The 15120-nt window shown below is 34.5% G+C and overlaps 1 protein-coding gene across 5 annotated transcripts in view; it reads left to right on the plus strand.

The window, feature by feature from the left end:
• The window catches only part of LOC133182927 (apoptosis-stimulating of p53 protein 1-like), a 29136-nt gene that overhangs the window by 12366 nt on the left and 1650 nt on the right, over window positions 1-15120 (plus strand). For 3 of the 5 annotated variants that reach the window (XM_061317796.1, XM_061317797.1, XM_061317799.1), the window contains 5 exons: window positions 8013-8286; window positions 10086-10270; window positions 10847-12556; window positions 13020-13153; window positions 13329-13495. In XM_061317796.1, coding sequence (XP_061173780.1) covers window positions 8013-8286; window positions 10086-10270; window positions 10847-12556; window positions 13020-13153; window positions 13329-13495 — 2470 coding nt within the window. Of the gene's footprint in view, window positions 1-2605; window positions 2763-4133; window positions 4515-8012; window positions 8287-10085; window positions 10271-10846; window positions 12557-13019; window positions 13154-13328; window positions 13496-15120 lie in introns of those variants that run through there. The other 2 variants (XM_061317800.1, XM_061317798.1) reach the window with 2 other exon arrangements.

Below are 15120 nucleotides of genomic sequence, written 5' to 3' on the forward strand. Positions count from 1 at the left end.
GTTTAGTGTAAGATTCCTCTGGGAGTTGTTTTGAAGGAATCTTGTTTCCTGGCACATTAGGTATTGATATGGTGCAGTATACTTTGGTGCCATGTTGTGGCATTCTTTCTGCAGACTGGGCGCTTAGTGGTACTTAATCTAATTAAGAGCCTATTAAGATGATTAGGATCTCAATATATTTATTAATGAAAGAGTGAAGAAATGCTGAAGATTTATTTTTTCCCCATTTAGATAGTGTGTGCAAAATACAACATAAGGTCATACACGTAGCATAGTAAAGTGCCAACTTCTGAAGAATTAATAGTTTTCAATTATACTGCCAATATCAATGTAGGTTGGTTCATTCATTAGCTATAGGAAAGGCTATCAATAATTAAGAGTGCTTGATCAGTGAAAAAAGGAATTTTTGGATTGTAAATTGAATTGTATGGTTTATTGTGCAAAAAATCAATGTGTTAATTAACAGAAGGAAAGGCTTTTGTGAGGTTTGAAATTAAGCAAATTGGGATATGATTTAGATCTCTGCAGTGGAAAAAGCCATAAAGGACACTGTCAATATTGACAAGGCATGGAAATAATTTCTATTTTTTTGTCGATACCTCAAACACAAAGTCTTAGGGAGAAGGGGTCATAAAACATTGTTTATTGATTAGACCTTTTGACCAGTTCACTTGGAAACAAAATCACAGCTAGGAGAGGGAATTTGTTTGAATATTAAGGATGTTTAATTGTGTTTTATGTGTACTCTGCAGCTGTCAAGAGGTTTGGTTGTTTCACTGATTTTGCATTCACCACATATGACCCCTGACAGACATTTTTTCTGTGGTCATTTTTTAAAATGGGAAAATAAGAAGAATGTAGTTTTATTATTCAATAACCTTTGTACAGAACTTTTGTGTGGGTATTGTTTTTCGTATCTGTGCCACTATTGGCTCTCAACAGATGATATTATACAGGCAATGTGGAAGCTATCAGGCTTAAAGATTCAGCAAATGACCTTGTCATTTTGGAAGCTTTCAGCCATTAGTTAACAGGTTTCACACAGATACAATATGCCCTGTACTGGTAAGTATTAAACAAACTTACGCAGTTTAGAAATCAGGGATTCTTTATTGATTTTAAGTATTTGATCGATATAAGAAGGAAGAACATATTCGATAAGAAGAGGTGAATAACGTAATGTGATGACAAGTTTGACTGCTATCTTTATAAGTTTTGATTGTGCAGATCTTTTATGTCTTTCCTCTGAATGTCTGGACCTCCCACACTTCATTGTTTTGAGGTCTCTGTGATTGTGGACTGAGTATTTGAGTTAAATGGGCTCCTAATAATCATTGTTACTGATCTCCTAAACAGTAGAGAGAATTCTGTGATTGGTTTGACACATTGCATTGAATCCATGGAAAAACACAGAAAGGGGTCTAATGTTGCTTTCTCATGCAAAGTAATTTCTTATGAATCTTGTGATTTTGAAAAGTGATACAGAGCCCCCCAAAAATACCTGTCCTGGTTTGTTGGCAGACTTGATTTTCTGGGCCATAATGATTAACATGTTCTTTAGCCACAGTTTAGTTGGTGAAGAAACATAACAGAGGGTTGTGAATGTTTTTACTTGACTTTAACGGACTTGTACAAACAGTTCATTAAGGATTAAGAAGTGATCTATGGGTCAGTGGGTGTAGATTTAATTTATATGGTCAGACAGAAGTCAATTTCTTACTTATGGTTTGAGCTTGTCTCTGACTGGCCCCTGTGTACAAATATTGATAGAGTTTGGGGGAAAATGTCTTGTACATGTATAGACCGTAATGCTTGAGGAGCATTGTAGTTTTCGGGAGGCACAGTTTGTTGAACGTGTGACACACAATGGTAAATTTTCTATAGATATATGTATTTTGTGCTCAGGAAAAATTCAAATGAATTGAAATTAATTTCAATCTCTCAAAATGGGTATTTGGTTTGGAAACATTTAGCAAATATTTAAAATCTTTTATGTAAGAAAGTTTATTGAAATATTCTTCAGAGTGATACAAATTTAATGGCCAATGCAATCTGTTAGAATATTTGTGGTTGATTTTCTCACAGTGGTAAGGAAAGGATTTATTTACAGCTCCACAAACCATAGGTAAAATCATAGCTACCTGAAAGAATTAATGGAGGGAATAGGTAATAACAATGGATTATAGGGAAAAGGGTGACATTAAATTCAAGAGGATGATCTGAATTATGATGGTATCCATAAAATAAACTGGTTTCCATTCAGAACTAAGGAGATCAAGATTTACGATTAAGGGATATGAGAGAAATTTGTGAATGACAGGGAAGATAAGGAATTTTCATGTCAATCCCCATTCAGTAGTCTTTGTAGAAATTGGATCCTAAAAGGTGTTAATATAGGGAAGGGTCAGGTGGTTCCTCTCACCTGCCGATCATAATTAACCTAGGTGGACTACTCACCAGAGCTCAATGCTGATTGGTCAATGTGAGGCTGATTTACGGAATGATTAATCAAACAATTAGGGAATATGATGCAGCAGAGAGTGTTTACTGTGCATGAATTAATGGAGAATCAATCAGTTGATAGCCGTTTCTGGCAGTTTTCCCCTCCTGACCTTGGATGAAAGATGTCATTCACCTGAAATTTGTCCATAATTCACCAGTGATAGGATAAACAGTTCTGATAAGATTCTTGGGATATAGGCTTTCATTAAATCGAGCTTCAACCATGTGGAAATGCTATGGATTTTCCCATGCAAATCAAGGTACAGTAGTTAGCAGTGATGAGGAACTAGGAATTTTTTTTCTTCACTGAAATTTAGTTAGAAATTAACTGAAAGAATGATGGAAAAAATTTAAATATGAAAGAAAAGGAGTTGTGGAAGTAAATGAAATGGATTTGTTCAAACTGAGGTACAATTTCTTGTCTTCTTAGTGGATTAAAAGTATAGTATGTATATCTGAAATTGGAAAATGAGTAAGTGGGAGATGAAAATGAGATATTTATGCAGATGCTGACTATGTGCTCAATACAGCTGTTGTTTCACTTAAGCCAGTTTTATTGGTTATCTGTATCTAAATTACTGGTGATAAATGTATAAGTTTGGTAAAATTCTTATCCAAATTTACACATATTATGACACAAAAGTTTGCACAACTGCCACATAAAGCAAACAGGTTTCATAGCCTTGATCTGTATGCACTGTGATTAAAATGTATGGCTAGGAGGTGCTTTCCGCCCCATTGTATTCTTGAAAGCTTTTGGTTTGCAGTGAAATCTTGTTTAATAATGGCCCTGTGGAACAATAAGAATATTGATTTTAGATATAATTCTATGACATAAATATTGATTTTGTGTGAAGGTGTAAAATGGACTTGTGAATGGAGAAGAATAAAACTTTGTACATTCACATTTTACCGGTAATTTGGGAAGTATTCAAGAGTTATCTCCCTCTGTGCACAATGCTTTTCTCATTTTCGGCCTGTATTGTTAAAAACTCTGCTGTTTTGTTACTTGAATTTGGATGATTTTTGTATATCTTACAAAGATATCATTTTATCAATGTGATGATTTAAAAAAAATATTCAGAACATGAAAAGCATTTGCAATGCTCTGCAAACCCACAGTAATTATTCTGAAAGAAGTATGAATATTTGAGGATACTTAATTTTAAAAACTGTTTCATTGAAATAAAAAATCAATAAGCTAATTGCTGAGAAATAATGAATTATTTAAGTTGAAGTCTTTTGTCAACATTTAAAAGATGATTTACAGTAAAACATTGCTATTGATTCTTAGGCTAATATTAGTTTAAGAATTAAAACAATACAGTTGCAAGGAAAATTTTAAAGTGTTCCATTTTGCTGCCTTTAATGAAAGAAGTAAGTATTTCAGTATGTATTTTTTAGTACATAAATACAGGGAAGGGTGTAGTAAGTCAATACCTGCTGTTTGCTGGCCATTTGAATTGATCAACTCTGTCTGCTATTGGTAATTAGGATATTTAATCCTCCCTTTATTTAAACTGTTCAAGGTTTTTAAGAGCCACAATAACAAAGTGCTGATAATCCTCTTCATTCAAAGAGATGTAAGACAGACATTTTTCTTCCCACCTGGGGGCAGGTAGATTCGCGCTTGATTGATCAGGTTTATTACAAGTCAGCCATCTTGGAATTCTGAGGTCACACCAAAAATAGCCAGATACATATGTGGGCATGAGATAAAAAAGGAAAACATTTCATGTGCGAAGGAATTATTCATAAGTGGGAGAAAGAGAAGTCAGTGTTTTAGAAGAAAGGGGAAGGCCTTGAGATATCAGGCTTGTATACAGGAAGCTATTGCTGGGGACCTGAGCTGTCTAGTTACCTGTTGATTATTTTTACCTGTGAGAGCATAAATGAATCATGTTTGATGAAGGAACATGGCTTCACGTTTTTCGTTTGATAGTGCCGAGGAGGACTGGGATATTAGGAGTCTTCAGTTTGTGAATTCACAACTAGAAAAGTACCTCAACATGGTAAGGTCCCCCTCATCCCCCTCCCAAAATTTACAGGTGTTTGGACAGGTAGAACAGATATGTAAAAGGCTTGGGTAAAGTGAATGTTTCAGATTTTTGAATTTTTAACGGTTACGGGCTGATATCAATTTGAACATTTAAAGAATTTGAATTTGAGGATGCGCTGTTATTTTTGGACTATTCATTTCAGTGACATGTTGGATTGTAATTAAGATTAATAGCAAGGTGACATAATTAATGTCCAAGAAATATTTCGTTATGAGCATAGTTGATATTCATTTATTATCTGTGGTATGTGTGACCTAGAAGTATATTTAGTGGTCAATGTATTGTTAGTCACTTTGACTCAGGTATTGCTTTTTGTACATGTATTCCTTAATGGTTAGACAGGGAAATGATTCCATACCATAATTGTGTACCGGCACATTGTAGCATGTAGATGTCTCTGTAAATCATTTGTAGTAAGGTTTCCAATAATTGGCAATTGTTTTCCAAAAAATAGATATATCTAAGCCAAATGGTTTAAAAATAGTCAAATGTATTCATACTTGAAGGATGAGATACTTTTATCCCTAATTCTAAGTGTTTGCTGTTTTAATTGTGTGTGTGTCAGCCCACACCCAATCCAAATCCGCTCGTTGATGTGACAGAATACTCTGTTGACAGACAACAAGGAATTCCTCTTAAGACTATAGCCAACATGTTTCTCAATGTGCTAAGGATTCCAAATCCTCATTTTTATAAATATATCATAGAGATAAAATTTTCTTTGTAATATTGTCAGGTACCTCAGCACAAACAATTTGAGAAAGGAAACCATGCAATTTGTTTATTCAAAGATTTTAGAACAACTAAAAAGTCTTTGGGGTTTATTTGATGTAATTCAATCTTCAGACATTTGATATTTCCTGCCCTAGAACTTTGTGTGAAGTTTAATGAGATCTGTCTTTAAATGAAAAGGTTGAAACAGTGCAAAGCTAAGATTACAACCTCTAATTCCCTTGTGCATCTCTTATGATGTTTTGTTGAGTTTTAGTCACCAAACTTTTAAAAAGAAAATGAATTGATACTGTTTCAAGGTATTGGGGGAGAACTTTAAATGTATTAAAAGAAGATAAAATCTTTTTTAAGAAAGGATAGCATAGTTTTTGTTTTTAGAAGACACATGTAATTTATCAGACTAGATAATCTTTTACGGTCTAGTGATGCTCCTTGGTTTTTGGGGAACCTGCCTTTCTGTTAGTAGGCATGGCTCTAAATCCAGAAATATCGAAAAAGGGCTTGTTTAAGAATTTATTTTTCTTTATCTTTAAGCAGTTGTTTACTCCAAATCATGCTACAAATCAATAGATAACTGTGACAAATAAGTCCGTATTTGTTTGTTTAGAAGCTTATATGTTTTAAGCACTTCTTGGTTCCTTGTTGATCAGGAAAGAAAACAAACACACATCTTAATCTGTAAAATTTGATAAAATGAAGAATTAAAGGCAAGCTTGTATTGCCTGATGCCTGATTTACTAGTAGTTATTTATGCATTAGGAGATTAATTTGCAAAACTCTGTATAGGTATAATATAGGTATACATTTAGACTCTGCATTCAAGAATCTGCTAGAACATAAAAGAATGCTGAGCTAATTAATCTTAGGTTAATTGATTTCTACCTTTGTGACATATGTAGAGGTGTGATTTATATGATTTTGTGACACGTTTCATTCAGTGCTTGTATGGATTTGATTGTTATTGTGTCAAAGTTCTATTGAAATGATTCAAACAACAAGGATATATTTATGATCACTGCTGTTACATGTATATAGTCCAATCTGTCAATAATCCAGTTTACTTTAAAAATGACATTGTATCAACCATAGACAAATATAAATGTACGTGTTCGTTGTAATACAAGGTCATGACATAGAGTCAGGTGTGTGCTGTGTGCTGCTATATACACTCAATTTGACACATAGAATGAAAGTAACATACCATTTCTGTCATGAAATTTTTTTGGTACATATTTGCATGTATGATATGATGTGGTTCGGTACCATAAAAGTACAATTTATTTTCTGAAAATGGCAGCATTTTTTTTCTATTTTAAGTTAGTCTTAATAATTTTCTAATGAATAAGCTGAACTTTGATATCTCGAACATTGATATCTTGAATATCATGGATTTGTTGAAGTGAGTTGGATGTCCCAAACACTTTTTAAGTATTTTACCCTCAAATCCTCAGATATCTTGAAGTTTTTTCTTGGTCCCATTGAGTTTGAGATAATGAGGTTTGACTGTAAATCCTCCCTCACTAAAAACATTGGTACAATTATTCTTATGTTTTTTCTTCAAATAGACATCTATGAACATACAAGTACTGTGGACAAAGTACACAAAATTTTGTCCATTAGAAAGGTGTAACATATTCTTGTTGAGGGATTATTTTATTATCCCAATCTGATTGATGGATTATCTGTGTAGACAGGTGATAAAGTCTGCCTGGCTCTATAAACTTATATAACCCTCTAGTTTGATGCTTGTTGGTGACACTCTGGTAATTACATGTATTGTGGAGTTATTGCTGAATTATGATTGTTAAGACACCTATTTTACAAAGCTCAGGTGGCTAAGTCAATGATAAAGGCTTAAATTGGGCCAGAGAGTATATTTACTTAAGTCTAGGTTCTCAGAACATTTTCAAAATAATGTAAAGCTTTGGGCTGTGATTTGGTAAATATTTTGTGTTAGAAATGGAGATAGGTATACAAGTTTAGGGCATGGTCTATAAAAATATGGGCCATTTAGTCTGAAGATTTTGACAGTCTAATACTTAAAGTAATCAGGCCTTTTCTCTTGAACCATGGAAATAGAATTGTTCACACATAATTGATATAAGTGATATTTAAAATATTTTGAAAAATTTCTATCAAGAGGAATTTTTTTTGTTGTGTAGATTTTTATCCCCAAACAATGAAATGGTTTTAGACACGCATTTCGATTTCTGATTCCTATCAGTGATTTTTACAAATTTGCATTTATAAAATGAAAAGTGCTTTCAAATGTACTCTCATTCTTGACTGGGAGGAAAGAATTTGAATTCTATTTGCATATCTTTCAAGAAGGTGACTACGGATTTATGGTGACCTAGTTTTTTGAGCATCGCTAATTTTTTGATTGATAATCACTTTATATCAATTTATATACATACTTGTACATGTATTTACATTTAGAAACCTATGTGAATTTCTCATAGAAAGAATAAGTTTAAACTTTTAGAATGAAAAAAAAAAATGAGTCAGTTTTAATAAGGAAGAGATTTTATTCAAAAGTTAAGACAAACTTCAAAGCATATATGATCACAATAATTGATGATTTTTTATAATCATCTTTCTTCATTGAAAACTAAATATTTTTTATGTTACACTTTGTTTTCCATTTTATTTATTTATGTTTATGTTTTCCATTTATTATTATTGTTATTTATGTTTATTATTATTTTTTTGACACAGCTGCCAGGAGGAGTTGACCTGACCTTGTCTGAGCTCCAGGACATGGCTGCTAGGCAACAGCAGCAAATCGAGCACCAGCAACAAGTTCTGGTGGCTAAGGAGCAACGACTGAAGTATCTGAAGCAACAGGACCAGAGGCAGCAACACATCATTGCCGAGGGGGATCGACTCAAGAAACTCCGAGACCGAGTGGAATCTCAGGAAATGAAGCTGAAAAAGCTCCGAGCTCTCCGCGGGGAAGTAGACAAACACAGGAACACCAATGGCTCACTCAGTAAGCAAGAACAAAATTCCAGACTTTACAATATTGTTCTGTAGGGAACAGGAAATTTCTGTTTCATGCTGACTTCTACACAAATATTGGAACTGTTGAGAGTGGGTCTTTTTTTCTTGATTTCAGCAAAGCACACACATTTGGCAAATATGTTTTGTTTGTTACTTGAATCTTAACAAAGTATGGGTAAACATGAAATATTTTGGAATGAAAATCGATAATATTGCAACAAAAAGCAAGGTCTTTATGAAAGCCATTCATAGCCTTACAACAGATCTACTGCAAACATAGGGCTTAGAGGCATTTTACAAATATTTACATGAAAAAAAAAAACTTAAGTCCTATGTTAAACCATAATTCCTCTAAGATGAATTTAAAGTTCCTTGAGACAACTGAATAAAAGTTCAACATCTTTTCTGACAACTTTGAGAGGGGCTGACAACCTTTGTGGCAGTCTTATTTATGTTTTACTGTCATATTCAATAAACAAGATGGAAGGAAGAAAATCTCTTGACTGAACAGCTATTAAGGGGTCAAAAAAGTGACTGAAAATAGGAAACCAACTAGATCTGGACAAAATTTTGGGGGGAAATCTGAAAAATCAGTTGGGAAAGGAAAGAGATAATGTCAGGGTATTGTATTTCAAAAAATACAAGATAAATCAAGATACAAGATAAATCAAGATCTTACAACAGGAATGTTTTTGGCAGAATTTATGCCAATGACATCAATCCCTATGTGATTTGATTTCATATTTGTTTTAATTGAGAGGTCATCATGTTTATTTTATGAAATGCTTGTAAAAGTGCGGGGGAGAAGGGGAGGGATCCAATGGAATAAAACAAAAAGTGACGAAAGTTTGAAAAACTAATATATATCACAGAAATTTACTGTCTGTTGTAAAAGTAAGTTGTGAGACTATAAAGAAGATTGATGTATGGTATGTCTCTCTGTGACTTTCATTTGGTGCCTCTGTCAGTCGGAATGTAGTCATTGAGCTCAATAATAGAGGAGAGTTCCTAATATATTGCAGTCCCTCTAGGCTTTATTATCAAGTGTTTGTTCAGCCAGAGGCAATGTTTTGGGGCAAAAAGTACCGAAAAACACCACCTTAGTGCTTTATTTCAGGAAGCATTATGTATGTACACTCTGCAACACCTGTCAAAAAAAAAACTGCTTAAAAATAATTATTAGAAGAGATAGAAATGGCAAGATAGAAATAGCTACATCTAAACAACACATTAGACAAGGAAATCCTGACATGCAATTTTTCTTTCTCATGCATACGCACATGCACATTGAAGAGCTTTTTGAGTTCATTTAATTGCAGTCTTGTACTTTTAGAGTTGAAGTAGCTTGAAAATAATATGGAGAGGTGTCAAGCTCCTCTTTTCAATAAGGCTCTTGTAATAATTCTTAATGACAGAAGCCCATGACTCTGTGAAGAAGTCTTTAGGGCTCTTATGGCCCTATTCTGTGTGAACGTCATGCAAAAAAGTCGACTGAGGTTTATGTGAAATCTCTTTATTGTTTGTTTAGGTTTTTTTTGGTGTTTTTTTGATTGCCATATAAAATATAAAAACTCCAACATAGAAGACATGGCCTTGTGTATTATTTTCTTGTGAGAATTTCCTCTGTTTTTATCAAGTGTCCCTGGCAAACAACATCTTCATAAGCACTTCAAAGAAAAATTGTTGAAAGATAAAAAAGATATCTTAAGAGACATACTGATGAGAATTGCTTATATATATGTGAAGAAATATGGAATATGCATGATAATGTTTTTTTTTTTTTTGTAGACACGGAATTGGAAAGTGTGAAGGCGTTGTTTACAGAGAAAGAGAAGGAGCTTGTGATGGCTGTTGCGAAAGTTGAGGATCTAACAAGACAGCTGGAGGCTATCCGCCAGGAACGAGCCAGTGCTAAAAACGGTACCCAGAATCCAGCTGCCATAGAACTGGAAAAACTCAGGAAGGAACTTATGGTAAGAGAATATTTGCTTTAATATTTGAAATGAAAATCTTGAAGCAAAATGAAGAAAAAAGGTTTTCAGTTACAATATCAGAAGGTCCTAGTCTCATAGAGAGCTTTATAAAAGTACTTGGGAACTTCCAACAACTAACTGTTACTTATTCTACAGGGTTTTCAATTAAGAAATATGTAACTTGATCCAAATTTCATGTTCATAATTTGGGATGGAAATGAATATTAAAGACATTTAGTCAGAATATCCCCTGGAAGAGTTACAAAATAGACCCAGTCTATGTTTTTATACGGTACTGGATGAGACTATGAGTCATCTATAGACTGTTATATGTTGAAATGAAAAATGTATTGAAATAGATTGTATAGGTGGAAAAAAAATGTCGGGGAATTTATTCAGGTGTCGTATTACAGGATTTAGTGAATTGAAAATATTTTTACTTTGGAGATGGATTTCAAGAAAAAATGTAAACAAGTTTTGGAAATTGGATGACAGATTAAAGATATGATTTGCATGAGTACACAGTCTAACTGCATGAAACACTGTCAAGATTTTTAAAATGAAAGTATTTTTCAGGTACGGAATAAACTTAATGATCAACAGAATTCAAAACTGAACAAGCACAGAGAAATGCTAAATCAACGAAAAGAGGAGATATCCAAAATGGACAATCGTATTCATGAGCTGCAAGAGAGGCTGAAAAAGAAGCGAGCACATCAAGCCGAACAAAGGAAGAATTTGGACAACAACAAAAAACTGGATGCCAATCATAATCCACGCCCCAGTAATGTGGCTCAGGTGGAACCCTATATACAGTACCGAAAATCTCCAGATGCCATTCAGAGTGAGGCAGATCTAAAATCAAACTTTGCAAAACAAGATCCAAAATATCAGACCTTGCCTCCAAATACAAAACTCATTTCTCCAACCAAAAACCAAACAGACAATGAAAATATCAATAGTTTACATAATAAACAGGAGCCAAAACCTCCTGAAAGGCCACCTAGACTAGACAGTGGAAATCAGAAAGGACAAGTAACGAGTTCACAGGTATCAGAATCAATCATTAAAGCAGCTCAGCGATACCAACCACCTGTTTCTTCATCAACAGGACATCCTGTAAAACCACCCCCACCCCCCAGGTCAGCCACAACAGGTTTGACCTACTTTACACCTCGACCCTATGGGTCCACATACAGTTCCTCAGTATTATCAAATAGGGCACAAAGTCAGGGACTGGCCAATGGGCCAACAATAAACGTTCAGGAGGAGATCAGACAAGGAGGAAGTGGACAAAGTTCTCCCGCATCCAGCGAAGGATCGCAAAACGGCAAAAATAATGATAATACCAAAGATTCTCGTAATACCTCACACAGTAATGGTGCTCCCCCACCTCGGAGGCTTCCCCCACCCCTTCCCCCATCTTCAAATACCAAAGACATTCCCTCAGAGCCAAAACATGCTGAGGATCAGGTGGACTCCTCACGGTCTTTGAGGAAACCACCAGAGCAAGTGGTGGATTCTAATGTAAAAAGTACTAATGTGAATGGAGGTAATGTGAATTCTGCAAAGTCAGTGGAGAACAATGGTGCTAACAATCCTTCGAAAACTATCAATTTCGCTTCCAAAAATCAGATAGCTAATACTTACATGGGACGATTAAGGCCAGAAGCTTTGCAGAAATATCAGAAAAATATGGACATGTTGTATAAAAATCTTGCCAGGGGAGATGAGGCAGACAAAAAACAAGAGAGTTCTGAAAACGACATAAACAGGGCTCAAAATGGTCAGAAACCCCCTGAACCGCAGCCTAATATTTCCCATGATCACGTCCATACATTCAATCCCACAGGGCACCAATATCCAGACTTAACATCAGACAAAATAAGTCACAATCGTCCAGCAAAGAAGATTCATCGCAGGCCATCAGACAGCAGTGACAGTGAAGAAATGGTGAGACTTCTACATAAACATGTGGACAGACATGATAAGAACCACATTCTCAACAACACACAGGCTACCTCTTTCATAGGGGGTGTCCCAGAAGATGTTCCAGTAGACAACATGGGAAATCTTATGGACGACTTGGATAAAGATGATAAAAATGACCAAGAATTAAGTTCTCCTGAGGTTGTAAATATGGAAGTGGTGCCCAAGAAGAAGACCAATTTACGATCTCGTCACTCCAAGAGTTCAGGAAATCGGGTCAGCTTTGACCCTTTAGCCCTCCTTCTGGATGCTTCCTTGGAAGGAGAGGTAGAAATGGTCAAGAGGTGTGCTTCACAGGTAAGGGCTTCTTTGCTTGAAGAAAGTCTTCATTCAAGATTTTAAAATATGGGATTTCTAATTGAAAAAGAATTTTCTCTGTTGGTGGATTTTGATCAAGTGCCACTGCAAACATGCAGCCTTCCTTTGTGGTTGCTTGTTTGTTTATGTGTTTTACATCCCATTGAAAAATTTTAACTTATATTAGGATACTCTTTGTGGTTGCCTTCATTTTTTTTAATTGATTGGATTTGATGCAACTTTTATTTGATAAGCCCTCTCTTTCATTTTGTCTAATCTTGTAATAATCCTAATTGTTCTTGAAGTATCATGAAGGTTAGTTAATTTTAAAGCGAAGTTAAGTTTTATGTGAAAGAAACTGTACATGTGTTAAAGGAGCACAAGCTTAAAAACCTATTCAGCAATAACATTATTGCAATAAACAGAACATTGAATAAATTCTTCCTCTTTTCTTCACTAACAGGTTGCTAATGTAAGTGAGCCCAATGATGAGGGAATCACAGCTTTACACAATGCTATCTGTGCCGGACATTATGACATTGTCACATTTCTCGTGGAATTTGGTTGTGATGTCAACTCCCCAGACAGTGATGGCTGGTCAGTGTCCTAAATATTATTAGGATTAATGTGTGCCTCAGTATTATTTAATTTTGAAAGTTCTGAGAGTCATATCCATTTATGATTTATATGAATCTGATTTTTTTTACCCTATGATATAAGTTAAGATCATGTTTAGCATGAAAGAATTAATGGTGATTTATTTTTACTGTAGGACACCTCTCCACTGTGCAGCCTCCTGTAATAACATACAGATGGTGATTTTCCTTGTGGAACACGGAGCCTGTATTTTTGCCACAACGATCAGTGACCATGAGACAGCGGCTGAGAAATGTGAAGAAGATGAGGATGGTTTCGATGGCTGCTCCGAGTACTTATACAGTAAGTCATTGTCACTGAGTACTTATACTAAATAATCACTGAGTACTTATACAGTAAGTCATTGTCACTGAGTACTTGTACTAAGTAATTGTCACCGAGTACTTATAAAGTAAGTCATTGTTCTTGAGTACTTATATAGTAAGTCATTGCCACTGAGAACTTACACAGTAAGTCATAGTCACTATTAAGTACTTAAACATTAAGTCATTGTCATTGTTTACTTATACAGTAAGTAATTGTCACCAAGTACTTATACAGTAAATCACTTTCAAAGTAGGAGGCTTTAAACATAATTATTTAATATTTAGAATGTTTTAGGTTTTGCTCAGATTTACATGTATAATTACAGTGAGAGCAAAATATGTTTATACACATGCAGTGAATCTTATAATGTAGTTATATTTTTGTCATAGAGTAACACTAAGTAATGAAAACATCAACTCTGTACAACAAATTACTGATGGAATGGGGTGATTTTGGCTCTCCTTGGAGGATCAAAATAACCATGTTTCTCCATTCCTTAGTTTGTTGCCATCAGGACATAATGTAGAATGCTAGCATAGTGCAGTTTTGTGAAAGATGTGAACAGTGCACTTTCAGTGTTGGTAAAATGCCAGTTGAAGTACAATGTCATTATTACTTCATGCACTTGATAAAGCGTTTTAAACATCCTTGAAATTTAATAAGTCTAGGGGTGTTGTCATAAACAGCAAATATTTCAATACATAGTGAATGCAGTTTTGACATAAAATATGTCTGGTCACAAAAACTTTGAATCTATGGTATAAATAAGGAGAACTACACCCATTTATTCTGCTGAATATTAAATTTATTATTGAATTGGTGTAATGTATAGCATACTTTACTTCTATAGTGGTGTGAATGTGTACTTTACTTGTGGTATAAATGTGTGGTGTTCATGTGTACAGTACTTTTGGTCGAATGAATGTGTACTTTATTTCAAGTGGTGTGAATGTATACTTAACTTCTAGTGGTGTAAATTTGTACACCTAATGGTGTAAATGTGTACTTTACTTGTGGTATAAATGTATACTTTGTTTGGTGTGGTAATGTGTACTTTACTTGTGGTGGTGTAAATGTGTACTCTACTTGTGGTGGTGTAAATGTGTACTTTCCTTTTGGTGGTGTAAATATGTACATTAATGTAGTGGTGTAAATGTGTACTTTACTTGTAGTGGTGTACCCCGGTAAATGTGTGGTGTTAATGTAAACAGTACTTCTGGTGGAGTGAATGTTTACTTGTGGTGGTGTAAGCATGTACTTTATTTCTGTAGGTGTTAATGTGTGCTTTACTTTAAGAGATGTAAAATACTTTACAAATGGTGGTGTTAATGTGTACTTCACTTGTAGTGGTGTAAATTTTTGGTATTATTAAATGTTTACCTTTCTTCTTATGGTGTAAATGTGCACTTTAGTTATGATGGTGTGAATGTGTACTCCACTTCTTGTGTAAATGTGTACTTTACTTTAATCAGAGACATAAATAGCTGTTTTACTTAGGTGTAAATGTGTACATTTGGTGGTGTAAATGTGTTCTTTACAAGGTCACCATGTATTGTTTACTTGTGACCAAATAATAATCAGGAATTTTAAATCTTAAAATT

Source organism: Saccostrea echinata, unplaced genomic scaffold, assembly GCF_033153115.1.
Source record: "Saccostrea echinata isolate AGI-Se365-2 ecotype Australia unplaced genomic scaffold, CSIRO_AGI_Sech_v1 ptg000009l, whole genome shotgun sequence".
In the NCBI taxonomy this organism is placed as follows: Eukaryota; Metazoa; Mollusca; class Bivalvia; order Ostreida; family Ostreidae; genus Saccostrea; species Saccostrea echinata.